The sequence below is a fragment of the Grampus griseus genome (genome assembly GCF_964374135.1).
Source record: "Grampus griseus genome assembly, chromosome: 3".
NCBI classification, from domain to species: domain Eukaryota; kingdom Metazoa; phylum Chordata; class Mammalia; order Artiodactyla; family Delphinidae; genus Grampus; species Grampus griseus.
In genome coordinates this window covers 165,115,075-165,131,911 of record NC_139019.1, presented here as the reverse complement: position 1 = coordinate 165,131,911, position 16,837 = coordinate 165,115,075, and the positions used below count along the sequence as shown (strand labels likewise).

Below are 16,837 nucleotides of genomic sequence, written 5' to 3'. Positions count from 1 at the left end.
AAGAGCACTGGTAAAAGGATGTCTCCTTTGTTTTCCGCGGAGTCTGTTAGATCCCGCCATTTCTTTCTCAAGAAAATGATTCCATGTATTATTTTGATTTCCCTGCACAACCACTGTCTTCAGTAACAGGAAGGAAAACATCGAAAGCGTTTACCACCTCATTTGTGTGCTGGAGAAAAAGCAGAAATGTGTATTCCCCTTTTGTGTTTCAATTATGTTGTTCCTGACTTGTCATTCGTGACAGGAGAGGTCTAAGGGCTAGAGTTTAGTTTTTTTGTTTTTGTTTTTTTTCCTAAGGGAGGGTGCAGTGCTTATGTAATTTTAGGCATCTCCAGCATGAGGAGATAAGGAATTGGGAGCTCTGGTTTGCTTTTGCTGAAATTCAAATGAAACTGACATAGAAAACCCAAATCTTGCTTCTGGAACAGGGAGAAAACAAGAAAGAGGTGTGATTTCTTTGGGCTGTGGCGTTTGAAACAGGCCTAGTTCTGACCCATTGTTCAGGACTGTGTTGCCTGCTGTGGAGACACCCATCTGATGTGCTGTCCCTTGGTGCTCACTGTTCCTCATTCCCATCCCCATGAGCAAGGCTATGGGATTTATTTCCCAGCTGACCGTTCCCTGTAATGGTGAAATCCATTCACTTTTCATTTAAACACTGTCTGGAGCTGTTGGCCAGCTGTTCAGATAGAAATAGGTAGTAGTGGGGTCTTCCTGTTGGTGGGGTCTTCAGCCGTCTATGACAAGCAAATATTTGATTAACTGTTGCCAGGGGAAGGCTTGTTATCCAGGGAACGGGGTTATTGTTCTTTAAAGGGCCTTAAGATGTTTTAATAGTTCTAACCTTTCCAGGAGCACATTTTGTGTGTAAGATGATTCCTTGTGCAAAGTGGATTAGTAGTGGCAATCGAAACTACAATCGCCTGGTTGGGAGAGGGGATGACAGAAGGTCCTCCTCCGGGATCCTCACTGAGAATGCCCCTTGCCTGAACTTCCTTTTTTACTTTTTTCTGAGAGTGTTGGAATTCCGATTGGTTTTTGCTCACCCTGTGTGCCAGGATCTAGAAGTGAGTCATTTCCTTTTTCAGGCATGATCACAGTTCGGTTGTGAGTCAGTGGGGTGTGGGGTGTATTGTAGAGGCAACTCTGAGGGAGATATCCTGTTTGGCTCAGTAGCTGGGCAATGTGTTTATCAGTCTGTGTTCTGATAGCAGTAGATTCCAAAGCTCAGCTCATTCACTTCTCTTGAATGAATGGGCTCCACTGGGGCCACCTCCAGCCTGGCCTCCTTGTAGTTCAGTTACCAAGTTCTGTTGATGCTTGTCAACACTCTTTGTATTTCTATCTTTATCACCTGTAGCCTCCTTGTGGCCCTCCTAATCTCACCTAACTGGTTTCCTAACCTCTGGCAGGAATCTTGGACATGATCTTTGAAGACTTAGAGTTTCCATTTTGAAATTGAGGTATAATTGACATACTATAAAATGGACAGATAAGTAAAGAGTTCAATGAGTTGTGATAAACATTTACTTCTATGTAACCACCTCTCATTAGGATCTAGAGAATTTCTCACATCCCAGAAAGTTCCCAGAAAGCCATTTACACCCAAGCCTGTCTGTCTGAGCACCTCACTACACTGCCTCTCAGGGAGTCTACACAAAAGTGCTGGGTGAACCAGCAAAGTAGAAATGGATGAAGGGATACATTATTCTCCCTTGGATCCCTTTACCAGAAATGCCAAATCAAGTTTCTCCATCCGTGCATGCATATTTGAGAACTCAAATACATACATATACACACATGTACACATAAATAAATAAGTAAGTAGCTGTTTTTCAAAGAATAACTTTTACAAGGAAAAGCAACCCAAACGTTAGTTTCATTGTGCTCCATAGACTCCAGGGCAGTGAAAGATGATCTTTTTGCAAGGTTCTCCAAAAGTCCTAAAAATGCAGAACATTCCTTGACAGCTGGAATCAGGCCATGGAAAGTCATCCACCATCATCTTACCTTTTCCTGGCATTCTGTGGCTGCAGTAAAAGGTTTCCTCCCTCTTGTATAAATGTAATACACTCATCTGGGTAGTGGAACTGTTTACCAAAGGAAGCCAGAGGAGAGTGATAAAGTACAGCATATGGTGTCCCATTTCTCCAGGAAGGTGGTTTTCAAACTGGGTCCCAGAGCCCCTGACCCCCATAGCCCTCAACCCAGGCTCAGGATTGGGTTCAAGGCTGAGTGAAATGTTCAAGGGCCTCCAGAGGTCTCTGGCCTTGTCAACCCCCATTGGAATGACCAAAGGCACCAAGAGCCGACAAAAAGGGAGGTTTATTGAATCAGAGGAATTGGGGCTAATGCCAGGGATAGGCACTGACTGATATCTTAGTTCTTTCACTTAATCATTTTCTTCCTTTGTTTAAAAAAAAAAAAGAATCTCAAGAGTAAAGCATTCTTAGAAGAAAACCAAACAACCTGAAATGAATTAAAGAAGGCCCCTTGCCACTGTTTCCTATGCAGAAGCACAGATAAGACTTTGTTTCTTCCAAAAGTAGGATCACACTGAAAACTATTACAAACTCTTCTGCCCCTTGCTTTTTTCCCCATTTAGCAAAATACTGTGGACAGCTTTGCACAGTGTCACAACGTAGGATGGTTGACATCACCTTTTTCCGTGCCTCTGAAGGATCTGCATTATAATTAGGTATCGATTTTGCATGTGTGGCTACATAGTTCCATTTGAATATAGGCATACCTTCTTAAGTTAGGTTATGTATTAATTATCTATTGCATATCAAATTACCCCAAAACTTAGTGGCTGAAAACAATACACATTTATTATCTCCAAGTTTCTGTGGGTCAGGAATTTGGAAGCAGCATAGCCAGATGGTTCTGGCTCAGGATCTCACTTGAAGTTGCCATCTAGATACCCCAGGAAAAAATACATTTGCAGGGGCTGCAGTCATCTGAGGGCTCTATGGGGGCTGAAGGTTCCCTTCCAAGATGGTGTCCTCAGTGGCTTTTCCCAGAAGGCTTCAGGCACTCACTGCATGGAGCACCTCAGCGTGTGCAAAGGGCTTCCCCCAGAGTAAGCAATCCAAGAGATTCTGGAGGAGGCTGCGGTGGCTTCATGATGTAGGGTCAGAAGGCACACCTCATCACGTCTGCCTTTTTCTCTATATTAGAAACAAGTCCTGAGTACACGCCAGGTGTGGGGAATTAGGCTCACCTTTTGGAGGGAGTGTCATGGAATTTGTGGTCATATTTTAAAATACCACTGGGCTTCCCTGGTGACGCAGTGGTTAAGAATCCTCCTGCCAATGCAGGGGACACCGGTTCGCGCCCTGGTCAGGGAAGATCCCACATGCCACGGAGCAACTAAGTCTGTGTGCCACAACTACTGAAGCCTGTGCGCCTAGAGCCCGTGCACCGCAACAAAGAGTAGCCCCCACTCGCAGCAACTAGAGAAAGCACTCACGCAGCAATGAAGACCCAATGCAGCCAAAAATAAATACGTAAATAAATAATACCACCAATTGTTCCCCCCTTTTCTCTATTATAAGAGAAGTTTTAGGGACTCCCCTGGTGGTCCAGTGGTTAGGACTCTGAGCTTCCACTGCAGGGGGCATGGGTTCGATCCCTGGTGGGGGAAGTAAGATCACGCATGCCGCCAGGCACTGCCAAAATAAACAAACAGAGAAAGCTTTGGACCTCTTTTGAACTTGACATTGTTATACACCTGTGTTAATATTTCTTCTGGGTCCCAGGGACTTTGCACTTTAAATTTTGACAGATTCTGCCCTGTTGCCCTCCTAAGAGGTGGAATGTGGAAGAGTTCCACTTTTCCAAAATCTTTCCCCGGCAAAGGTGATGGACCCGGCCCTGATTTTTGGCATACTTATTGAACAAATCTTACTGTGACTGTGTCAGGCCTTGGGCTCTGATGGTTTCATGCTGAAACGATGAAAAAGACATTCCTTACTCTCAAGGAGTTTAAGTCTAGCCTGGGGGATACACAATAAACAGGTGCTTTCGATACCGTGTTAGGAGTGAGAAATGGGTGTTTCAGGGGCTCATGGGGGTGCCAAACCCAGTTTTGGGGAAGGTCAGCTTCAAAGTTGAACTGTTAGGGACTTCCCTGGTAGTTCAGCGGGTAAGACTCGGCAATCCCAATGAAGGGGGCCCAGGTTCAATCCCTGGTCAGGGAACTAGATCCCGCATGCTGCAACTAAGAAGCCCTCATGCTGCAACTAAAAGGTCCTGCATGCCACAACTCAGACCTGGCAAAGCCAAAATACATAAATAAATAATAAAATAAATAAATAAGTATTCAAAGTTGAACCGTTAGCCAAACAAACAGGTGGGAGTTGGGAGGGGGCTTTGCAGCAGAGGGAACTGCAGGGATTTGGGATCTGAGGTTGTGAAATTTTTACCAGATCCAGTACGGAGGCAGAGAATGCCATTTCCATAAGACTGTAATTCACACTGCTTTGGAGTGGGGACAGTTGGTGAAATCTGGTGACCTCAGGGCCTCCCTCTTCCTTGTTTATAGAGGTTTCAGGATGGCATTTTATGGGGAAAACAGATGTCTTGCAGATGGGTGTGTATGAAAGGAAATGGGATGTGTGTAGGGAACACCGGCCTACATCCGTGAGCTTGGAAAAGAAGTATCCAGGCATGTTCTTTTGTTCCCTTCCGGCTGTGGGCCACCTTCACCTCTCTGCCACCTTATGTCTTGACTTTAACTTAGATGGAGACCACACTTCCATTTTGGCCAAGACTGGGATGAGTTGGAGACTCAGCTCTTCCTTCATCATCATAAGGTCTGGCCTTCACATGCCTTCCAGCCCTAAAGACTTTTTTCCCCACTGATGCTCCCCAAGTCTTTATTCACATTCATTGTTCATTTTAAGGAACTGCAGTGGGGACTTCCCTGGTGGCACTGTGGTTAAGAATCCTCCTGCCAGTGCAGGGGACACGGGTTCGATCCCTGGCCCGGGACAATCCCACATGCCACGGAGCAACTAAGCCCGGGGGTCACAACTACTGAGCCTGCGTGCCTAGAGTCTGTGCTCCACAACAAGAGAAGCCACCGCAATGAGAAGCCCATGCACCGCATTGAAGAGCAGCCCCCGCTCGCTGCAACTAGAGAAAGCCTGCACACGGCAATGAAGACCCAACACAGCCAAAAATATTTAATGAAGAAAGGTAGGAAGGAAGGAAGAAAGAAAGAAAGGAAGAAAGAAAGAAAGAACTGCAGTCATCTAATGTATGTCATCTTTCACCTCAATGACTTGGGAAAAAAATGACCTTCTTATTTTGGGATTATATTCAATGTAAAAAAAGTTGCAAAGATATTACAGAGAATTCTCATATCCCTCATACATTTTCCCCCAATATTAACGTCTTACATACTACAGTACATGTCAAAACTAAGAGATTAACATTTGTATATTACTATGAACTCCAGACTTCCTTTGGGTTTCATCCATTTTTTTCTTTAATGGCCCTTTCCTCTTGCAAGATCCAATCCAGTATTTCACATCACATTTGGGCCCTAAAGTCTTTGATCCTAGTCTTAACCAGTTGGTCTCCCAACTCTTTTAATCGCATACCCTCACTGGTTAAAAAAATTTTGAGGAAGTCCTCCCTAATATAATTATTTATCATATACTGTACTAGTGTATGATGTACATGACAAACTATAACTATACAGAAAAGCAGAAATGTTAAAAAGGTGAGATTAAAAATCAGACACACAACATTTAAAAATATCTTGTTATTCGTGATGGCTTCCTGCTATAGTTAGTTAAAATCTGAAATCATGATGTAGTCAGAGCAAGTGTTTTTTTGCAAAAGTGATTCAGATTCTTTTTCAATTTTTTTTCTCTTATAGGTTATTACAAGATATTAAGTGTATAGTTCCCTGTGCTATACAGTAGGTCCTTGTTGGTTATCTATTTTATATATAGTAGTGTGTATATGTTAATCTCAACCTCCTAATTTATCTGTCCCTCACCCCTTTCCTCTTTGGTAACCATAAGACTGTTCTCTGTGTCTATGGGTCTATTCCTGTTTTGTAAATAAGTTCGTTTGTATCGTTTTTTTTAAGATTCCACATATAAGCAATATTGTATGATATTTGTTTTTCTCTGTCTGGTTTACTTCACTTAGTATGATAACCTCTAGGTCCATCCATGTTGCTGCAAGTGGCATTATTTCAGTCTTTTTTATGGCTGAGTATTAAGGGCAAGGTTAATCATTAGCAATTGGGCACAGAAGGCCACATTTCAAAGGGTGTCCTTGATCATTTTGATTTTTTTTGGCTTGACCTTCTATCATATCTGATTAGGTCTCTTTTTATCTTGTATGTTGAAGGTAGGAGGGGCAAAATGCTCATTAATAGGAATAACCTTGGGACTTCCCTGGTGGTCCAGTGGTTAAGACTTTGCCTTCCAGTGCAGGGGGTGTGGGTTCAATTCCTGGTCGCGGAGCTAGGATCCCACATGCCTCGTGACCAAAACATAAAACAGAAGCATTATTGTAACAAATTCAATAAAGACTTAAAAAAAATAGGAATAAACTTGTCAATGCTGCCATCTAAGGTTGGGAAGTTTGCACATTTACATCCACTCACAGCTCATTAGCTTAAACTCAGACCCATGGCCACACCTAGCTGCAAGGAAAATTGGGAAATTATAGATCCTCTTTTGGGTCGTGTGCCCAGCTAAAACTTGAAGGTCTTAATAATATGGAGAAGGAGGAGGAGAACAGATACTTGGAAACATTCTTCAGTAGTCTCAGAGCTAAAGAATTATTAATGGAAATTCTTTTTTTTTTTCTTTTCCAGGCAACAAAATTTTAATTTACCTGTAACCGTTTACTAGACTAAGTGTAGATGATTCACGTTTTCTAGGCAATACCACCATGGATAAAAACAAATTTTGGGGGCTTCCCTGGTGGCGCAGTGGTTGAGAGTCCGCCTGCCAATGCAGGGGACACGGGTTCGTGCCCTGGTCCGGGAAGATCCCACATGCCGTGGAGCGGCTGGGCCCGTGAGCCATGGCCGCTGAGCCTGCGTGTCCGGAGCCTGTGCTCCGCAACGGGAGAGGCCACAACAGTGAGAGGCCCGCATACCGCAAAAAAACCCAAAAAAACAAAAAAAAAAACAAATTTGGGGTGTTTAAAGAGAATATCAAAGGAAAAGAAAAATCTAAATACATAAAAAGCCCTAAAGTGTGTAAGATCTTGAATCTTCCTCACCCATATCCAGAATGAAGGAAGGAGAGACTTCTCCCATGAGAAGAATCATTAAAGGATCTACTGTCTTCTGTTCTTCTTGTCTGGAGTTTTCTCCCAGACAATGCGTTCATTAATTGCCTTTGTGCAAGATGAGCTCATGAATAAGTTTTGCACAAACCATTAAACTCTTTATTTGGTTATGGCTAACGTTCAAAATAAATTAATAAAAGAAAAGACATTCTTAATCTTCTTACAAAGGTAATAAAAATATAACAAATGTAGCCATCAGTTAAAACTTCTATTTTACATACTATTTGCCTTCAGAACATCTGACTAATCAGGAAAATCTTGCTAGCTTCTTTTTTTTTTTTTTGGTCTTATTTCCTTATCCTGAGATGAACCAGATCATAATTTTTATTGGCCGCATTACTTTAGATTACAAAGGGGATCAAAGTTTATATTTAGAGGTTAAAGGATTAGTACCAGGTTTTACCAACCAATAAAAGTTTGCTTTGATCGTAGTTCACACATAACATGCATTCTAAATCAAAGCATGATATCTAAAACTAAATGCAGTCAATATTATTTTGTTCTCTTTTCCAAAGTGCAAATATCATATATTTTAGAAAACTTCCCAAACACTTACTTTGTCCTCATTTTTTTTTTTTTTTTTTTGCGGTACGCGGGCCTCTCACCGTTGCGGCCTCTTCCGTTGCGGAGCACAGGCTCCGGACGCACAGGCTCAGCGGCCACGGCTCACGGGCCCAGCCGCTCCGCGGCATGTGGGATCTTCCCGGACCGGGGCACGAACCCGCGTCCCCTGCATCGGCAGGCGGACTCTCAACCACTGCACCACCAGGGAAGCCACTGTCCTCATTTTTATCTCAAAATCCAAGTCTTCGTTTTCCTAAGGAAAGTTTTCTCTTGATTAGATCTTTTGTTACTGTGTCTGTCCCATTTCTTTTGATCTGACTTTTAGTTATATGATTATCTTTTCTGCTGGATCTCTGCTCACTGACCTCTACATTAATAATTTCTCATAATTTTTATCTCTTTATAGTTCCTTTCTACCTACTGGAGAAAGCTTTTCAAGTTTTCCTCCAGCTTAATGCTTTTACAGCCTCAATTTTCCTTGGTACTGTTTCCAATACAAATTTGTAATATGCGAAATAATTTTCTTTTCTTTGTTAATGTACACCCAGTTTCTAATATTTTATTCCCATAGACCAATGGATCCATACTTTGGACTCAACAACCATGATGCCAAAATCTCATACTGGGGACAAATCTCTCTTTTGGATGTGTTCTTTGCATCCTCCACAATACTTACATTTCAGTTCATGAAATTTAATTTGTTGTACGTGTTTCATTTCCTGGGAACTTGACTGTTATAGTAAGGTTGTATTTCTGGTTCGTTCTTCAGTTGGCAGGAAATAGACACAGGGAGCATGGTCGTTTCTAATCCTGACCCTGATCCTTCCTTCTCCTTTCTTTCTCTCTCAGTGGAAGACAAATGTGGGAGAAATGAGTTCCAGTGCCGAGATGGGACATGCATCTCCTACAAGTGGGTTTGCGACGGGAGCGCTGAGTGCCAGGACAGCTCCGATGAGTCCCAGGAGACGTGCAGTGAGTCCCCTTTGGGCGTGACACGCGTCCTAACCTTTTTTTTTCACTCTTTTTTTAAAATTTAAGTATAGTTGATTTACAACGTTGTGTTAATTTCTGCTGTACAGGGATTTCCCTGGCGGCCCAATGGTTACGACTCCACACTTCCACTACAGGGGGCCGGTGTTGGATCCCTCTTTGGGGATCCCCGCAAGCCATGACACAACAAAAACCACTTTTTTAAAAATAAATAAATAAACATTTCTGCTGTACAGCAAAGTGATTTGATGATACTGGATGACAGACTCGGTGGAAATTGGCCAGTGTATTGATGTATTCAGCTGTGAATTGGGAAATGGAGAGAGAAGATATTACTGGAACTGAAACTTTCCTTTAAAGCCTCTTTTTTTTTTTTTTTGTAAATCGAGGTGAAATTCACATAACAGAAATTAGCCATTTTCAAGTGATCAGTTTGAGACGGAGCGGGTAGGGATAAATTAGGCGTTTGCGATTAACATATACACACTGCTATATAAAAAATAGATTAACAACAAGGTCCTACTGTATAGCACAGGGAAACTATATTTAATATCCTGTGATAAACCGTAATGGAAAAGAATATATATATATATGAATCACTTTGCTGTACACCTGAAACTAACACAACATTGTAAATCAACTATACTTCAATTTTTAAAAAGCCAAAAAAATTTAAAAATTAAAAAAAGTAAAGTTCAGTAGCATGAATACATTCACAGTGCTGTACAACCACCACCTCCATCTCGTTCCAAAACCTTTGCAGCACCTAGCTTCTAATTTTAAACAAGCTCCATTAAATGTCCTTCATTTTGACTCAGAAAAGTGGGCTCGGCACTCCCTGTCAGAAAACTCTGGGTTTTTCCCTTGCAAAGCTCGGACTGGCGAGGCAGGTTGGTCTTCCCTCTGGGTTAAGGCTGAATCCTGTTTCTCCCATAGTGTCTGTCACCTGCAAGACGGGGGACTTCAGCTGTGGGGGCCATGTCAATCGCTGCATTCCTGAGTCCTGGAGATGCGACGGCCAGCTGGACTGCGAGAACGGCTCAGACGAGGAAGGCTGTCGTAAGTGGAGTCACTGGCCTGGTGGCCCGTGGGTCCTGGTTTAGTCCAAGTGACCTGACCGGGTTCCTGGCTAAGATCAGAGTTTGTTCCCCAAACTGAGGGTTCTGTGAAGAAACAGGCCGAGAGTCTTGGAGGGGAAGGCACTTTGCAGTTGGTTCTGTCTTGTCTCTTTGATTTTATTCATTGTTTATAATTTCATTTTCAATTGCATAGGTTTTTTTTTTTTTAACAAAATAAGGCCCTTTAAAAAACAAAAAATCCTGGGGAAAATTTAAATAACTGAGATCACATCAAATCTTCAAGTTCACAAAATATGAAAACCCTTAAGAGAGTCTTAAAAAAAACTAAAAACGGGGAGTTCCCTGGTGGCCAGGTGGTTAGGATTCTGGGCTTTCACTGCCGTGGCCAGGGTTCAACCCCTAGTTGGGGAACTGAGATCCCACAAGCCATAAGACCCAAAAAGTGAGTGTTTGCTTACATTTACCTTAGAAATGCACGTCTAACCTTGGTTAGTGGTCATCTGATGAAACAGCTCCCTGGGGAACATTTTAATAAATTTATTTTATTTATTTATTTTTGGCTGCGTTGGGTCTTCGTTGCTGGGCGCAGGCTCTCTCTAGTTGTGGCGTGCGGGGGCTACTCTTCATTGCGGAGTGTGGGCTTCTCATTGCAGTGGCTTCTCTTGTTGCAAAGCACAGGCTCTAGGCACGTGGGCTTCCATAGTTGTGGCTTGCAGGCTCTAGAGCGCAGGCTCAGTAGTTGTGGTGCACAGGCTTTGTTGCTCCGCGGCATGTGGGATCTTCCCAGACCAGGGCTCGAACCCATGTCCCCTGCAGTGGCAGGCAGACTCTCAACCACTGCGCCACCAGGGAAGCCCCCATATATTCTTTTTCATATTCTTTTCCATTATAATTTATTATATGATATTGACTGTATTCCCTGTGCACACTATTTTTTTGACTGCATTGGGTCTTAGTTGAGGCATGCAGGATCTTTGTTGAAGCATGTGGGATCTTTCATTTCCTCGCTGGGGCTTCTTCCTCTGTAGTTGTAGGGCACAGGCTTCTCTCTAGTTGTGGCGTGTGGGTTTTCTCTCTCTACTTGTGGCACGCGGACTCTAGAGTGCATGGGCTCCGTAGTTTGCAGCACGCAGGCTCTCTAGTTGAGGCTCATGAACTCAGTAGTTGTGGTGCAGGGGTTTAGTTGCCCCCGCCCCGGCATGCGGGATCTCAGTTCCCCAACCAGTGATTGAACCCGCATCTCCTGCATTGGAAGGTGGATTCTTTACCACTGGACCACCAGGGAAGTCCCCTGTGCAGACTCATACTGCTTCCCATGTACCCAGCCCAACGTGAGAGCTTTATACCCCAAGTCCTCAGCAATGCCTTAAGACACGAACAGATGAGGGAACTGAAGCACAGAGGGGGCCCAGGAGCTGGGCAGTCTTCCGGCCAGGGCAGCGGTTCCGTGTTCAGGGTTCCTGACCACTGCCTTGAGCTCCTGACCACTGGGCTCTGGCCTCTCCTTGGCTCAGTGTCTGCATCTGTGCAATGGGCTTGTGTCAGAATGTGGTGGGAGGCTCCCTGCTGACCGGGCTGTCGTCTCCCGTCCGTCCCCGCAGCCCCCAAGACGTGCTCCCAGGACGAGTTCCGCTGCAATGACGGCAAGTGCATCGCCCCGAAGTTCGTCTGCGACTCGGACCTGGACTGCTTAGATGGCTCAGACGAGGTGTCCTGCCCCGTGCCCACCTGCAGCCCTGCCAGCTTCCAGTGCAACAGTTCCACCTGCATCCCCGAGCTCTGGGCCTGCGACGGTGACCCCGACTGCGAAGACGGCTCTGACGAGTGGCCGCAGCACTGCGGGAGCCCTCAGCCGTCGGACCCCACACAGGACAACAACCCCTGCTCGGCCCTCGAGTTCCATTGTCGCAGCGGCGAATGCATCCACTCCAGCTGGCACTGCGACCATGACCCCGACTGCAAGGACAAGTCTGACGAGGAGAACTGTGGTAGGGGCGCCGCACGGGTCCCCTCATCTGTCCCCAGGCTCCCCCAAGTCGGGGCAGGGGCAGTGCCTTTAGGTGGTTGAATGGTTTCACATCTCATAGCAAGAAAATCGGTCCCATTTCATGTTCGAGTCTTTCCAGTCACATGGAGGACAAGCTATCCTCCAAAGAGTGCTCAGTCTGGAACACCTATTTAATTAATCTCTTTTGCCCAGGGGAGCAAACTGCAACCTGCAGTATAATTTGGGTCCAGAAAGGATCCTGGGCTCCGGGCCTGGCTGGTGTCATCTGTGCTGTGTGACCTTTGGCCAGGGACCACTGTGCTGTGGTCTCCTCCCCTGCAGATGGGGCAACAGCATCGGCCTTTGCGGGCCTCGGTTAGAATCCAGTGCCATCCAATCGAACTTGCTGTGATGCTGCCCAGTGCACGAGCGCTGGCCAGTGTAGCTGGTGCCACTGAAAGATGGAATTCTTAGGTTGCTTTCATTTTAACTCATTGAAACTTAAATAGCCACAGGTGGTTAGTGGCGACTGTGATGAAGACGTGGCCCTGAGTCAGTGCACCCTGAATCAGGGCCGTTCTTGCACGGCTAGTGATGTAGGTCGTTTTCGTCTTTCTGTTTCTTTGGCATCTTTGCCCACGTGCACAGTGTTCAGAGTTGCAATCGCTGTATAGGTGTAATTAGACATTTTATTTTTTAATTATTATTTTTTTCCTTTTTGGCCGCCCCACATGGCATGCGGGATCTTAGTCCCCAACCAGGGATCGAATCTGTGCCCCCTGCATTTGAAGCGTGGAGTCTCAACCACTGGACTGCCAGGGAAGTCCCGTAATTAGACTTTTTAAAAACTTCTTACACCTTTTAAAAACGATTGAAGGGACTTCCAGCCTGCGGAGTCCAGTGCACCCGGCCGGGTTCAGTCCCTGGACAGGGAACTAGATCCCCCATGCCGCAACTAAAGACTCCACATGTCGCAATGAAGATCCCGCATGATCCCACCTGCGGCAGTGAAGATCCCACATGCCACAACTAAGACCTGGCGCAGCCAAAAAATAAATAAGGCAAAACAAAACAGTTGAAGACTTTGTATGTGATCGATCGGTTCTAAAACTGAACACCCTGGCAGTCCAGTGGTTAGGACTCCGCTCTTTCACTGCCAAGGGCCGGGGTTCAGTCCCTGGTTGGGGAACTAAGATCCCACAAGCCCCACGGCGAGGCCAAAAATAAAAAATAAATAAGTAAATAAACAAATAAAACTGAACACAAACTCATTTAATCCCCATGACTTGTGAGAGCACGCTTCCCTCATTCTTTACAGATGAGGAGACTGAGGCACAGAAAGGCAGAGTAACCCTCTGAGGACACACACCTGTGAACCCGAACCCATCCCTGATCACCCCACCATGTGAACTCTCATCGGAGAGCATGTTTTGCGAGAGTTATGTTCAGTTGTATTTTTTTCCTTAATGCAAAGATAGACACAGGGGTTAAAAATAGGATCATTCTAAATACACAAAGCAAAACAAAAAGTAGGATCATTCTCCTCTTTTACCTAGGTCACAGCAGAGCAAGTACACTTGAAAATAACAAGCTCCAGACATTTGCATATTTTTATTTTATTTTATTTATTTTATATATATATATTTTTTGCGGTACACGGGCCACTCACTGTTGTGGCCTCTCCCGTTGTGGAGCACAGGTTCCAGACTCAGGCTCAGCGGCCATGGCTCACGAGCCCAGCCACTCTGCGGCATGTGGGATCTTCCCGGACCGGGGCACGAACCTGTGTCCCCTGCATTGGCAGGCGGACTCTCAACCACTGCGCCACCAGGGAAGCCCGTTTGCATACTTTTAAAAAGGTGGGTGGGGAGGATCATTCTGCCCATAGATTTATCATCTTTTTTCACTGACCTCCTGAAATCGAATTTTCAAATTGTAAACATTTTGATAGTGAAATGTAACCCATGGGAAAGTGCGGAAAACTTAAGCTTAGAGCTTAATGAATTAGGGTAAAGCAAAAACCTGTTGGAGGTCAAGGTCTGGACCGTGGTTAAAATGACCCTATTCTAGTCATCACGTGTGTCCGCCAAGATTTCATTGTAATGGCCTTTTTAGGTAGTGTCAACTGAAACATGTTTTACGTTTGCAGTGTGAGTCATTTGAGGGGCTGTATGATACTCAGTGGTATTGATATGATTTATCATAGCTTACCTGGCCGTGCCTCTGTCTGGGTTGGGACCACATCACTGCTTTTCTGCAGAGAATGGCCTGTTGGCTCTGCCAGCTTTTTAATGAATTTCCTGCATACGAGGACAGACTGGAGAAAAGTCTAAGAAAACGGTTGTGTTAGGGTGCTTTCCTGCCCACTTTCTTATTTTCCACACCTGGCTCTGTCTTTCCCAGCTGTGGCCACCTGCCGGCCTGACGAGTTCCAGTGCTCAGATGGGACCTGCATCCACGGCAGCCGGCAGTGCGACAGGGAGTATGACTGTAAGGACCTGAGCGACGAGCTGGGCTGCATCAATGGTGAGCTCTGTCCCGCCAGGGTCCAGGGCCATGGGGAGATGTAGGGGGATGAGCATGGTGCATCCCAGACAAGGGAGAAGCCTCCTGTGTGTCCTTGGGCAAGTTACTTGACCTCTCTGAGCCTCACGTCCACTTATCTGCCAAATGGGCAAAATGTAAGCACCTACTTCAGGACTGTGAGATTTAATGCGGTCGGAGTGTACAGAGCTCATGTCCCTGAGCTCAGTTACATGCACAGTACGATTCCATGTAAAGCACTTTGCTGAATTTACAACATAGCAGTTCCGCTCCTGGGAAACTTGCACTGGGAGAAAAGCTCTAGAACAGGCAGAGCAGCACTGTCCTAACAGCAAAACACTGGAAGCAACCCAAATGTTCATCAGCAGTAGAATTAATTAAAAAAAAATACGTATTTATTTATCTATTTATTTATTTGTTTATTTATTTACTTATGGCTGTGTTGGATCTTCGTTGCTGTGCGTGGGCTTTCTCTAGTTGCAGCCAGTGGGGGCTACTCTTTGTTGTGGTGCGCAGGCTTCTCATTACGGAGGCCTCTCTTGTTGCGGAGCACGGGCTCTAGGTGCACTGGCTTCTGTAGTTATGGCACAGGGGCTCAGTAGTTGCGGCTCGCGGACTCTAGACACAGGCTCAGTAGCTGTGGCTCGCAGGCTTAATGCTCCGCAGCATGTGGGATCTTCCCAGACCAGGGATTGAACCCGTGTTCTCTGCATTGGCAGGTGGATTCTTAACCACTGTGCCACCAGGGAAGTCCCAAAGTATTTTTTTAATTGTGGTAAAATACCTATAACATAAAATTTACCGTCTTAACCTTTTTTTTTTTATCTTAGCCATTTTTAAGGGTCAATTCAGTAGTGCTAAGTAACCGTCACCACCATCCATTGCCAGAACTCTTTTCATCTTCCCAAATTGAAACTCTGTCCTCGTGAAACACTCACTCCCCCTCCCCCTCCCCCAGCCTCTGGCACCCACCATTCTACTTTCTGTCTCTATGAATTTGACTCCTCTAGGGACCTCATGTAAGTGGAATCACACAGTATTTGTCTTTGTGTGACTGGCTTATTTCACTGAGCATGATGTCTTCAACGTACATCCATGTGGTAGCAGGTGTTAGAATTTCCTCCCTTTTTAAGGCTGAATAACATTCTATTGTATGGATGGACCACATTTTGTTTATCCAGTCATCTGTGGATGGATACTTGGGTTGCTTCCACCCCTTGGCTGTTGTGAATAGTGCTGCTGTGAACAGGGGTATATGGAAATAATTTTAAACGGCACATAGTGGAATACCATACAGCTGAGAAAATGAGGCTACAGCCCTTGTCTGCAGCCCAGGCAAACCTCATAACCTTGGGGTTGGGAGCAAGAAGGAAGTTGTAGGAATTTACTGGGTACAGTTATTATATCATACTCAAAAACAAGCAGAGTTCAACAATATATTGTTCATTCATACATGTTTGATAGAATGATTAATGAAAAAATAAGGAAATGGTAAACCCATAATTCAAGACTATCATTACCTCTGGGGGTAGCAGAGAGTAGGGGGATGGGATGGCAAAAACCACTATAATAGTCTCTGTCAGGGCCCAATGGTACAGGCCAGATAGTAAGTATTTTCAGCTTTGTGGGCCATAGTCTCAATTACAACTACTGGACTCTGCTATTATAGCGTGAAATCCACCGCTGATGATATGTAAATGAATGGGCAGGGCTGTGTGCCAATAAAACTTTATTTAAACCAACAGGCAGTGGGCCAGAGTTTCCCAGCCCCTGCTCTTGGTTACATTCTAATTCTTAAGCTGAGTGGAGGCTTCACAGACGTTCAATAATTATTCTGTTTTATTACCAAATACGTTTGCATCTATTCTTGCATGAATAAGCTATCATATTAATAAAAAGCACTAAGTGGGCTCCTGCTGCTCAGAAGCACCTGATCCTCCTCTGTGGCTCTCATAGTGACTCTGTGTGAGGGACCCAACAAGTTCAAGTGCCAAAGCGGCGAGTGCATCTCCCTGGACAAAGTGTGCAACTCAGTCAGGGACTGCCGAGACTGGTCGGACGAACCCCTCAAGGAGTGCGGTGAGCCCCAGGGTGCGGGCAGCTGGCAGAGCAGGGGTGGGACCCAGACGTGGGTGCTGCGGTGCTGTGAGGGGCTGGCCCACCCAGGCCCACAAGTGCTGTGGGGTGAGACAGATGGTGGGGGGTGGGTGCTGGGGATAAGTGGATTGGCTTCTAAGCCTTAGTTTTCCCAGCTGTAAAATGGGACAGTAACTGCTCCCACATCCTAGGGCTGCTGGGGATCAAATGATGCAATGCGTGTAGTTTTAGCAGTGCTATGACCCATATT

General features: G+C 45.2%; 1 protein-coding gene across 2 annotated transcripts in view; it reads left to right on the top strand.

The window, feature by feature from the left end:
• Positions 1-16,837, top strand: part of LDLR (low density lipoprotein receptor) — a 35,972-nt gene that overhangs the window by 2,401 nt on the left and 16,734 nt on the right. For both annotated transcript variants that reach the window (XM_082650505.1, XM_082650504.1), the window contains exons 2-6: positions 8,740-8,862; positions 9,817-9,939; positions 11,561-11,947; positions 14,350-14,472; positions 16,447-16,569. In XM_082650505.1, coding sequence (XP_082506631.1) covers positions 8,740-8,862; positions 9,817-9,939; positions 11,561-11,947; positions 14,350-14,472; positions 16,447-16,569 — 879 coding nt within the window. The remainder of the gene's footprint in view (positions 1-8,739; positions 8,863-9,816; positions 9,940-11,560; positions 11,948-14,349; positions 14,473-16,446; positions 16,570-16,837) is intronic.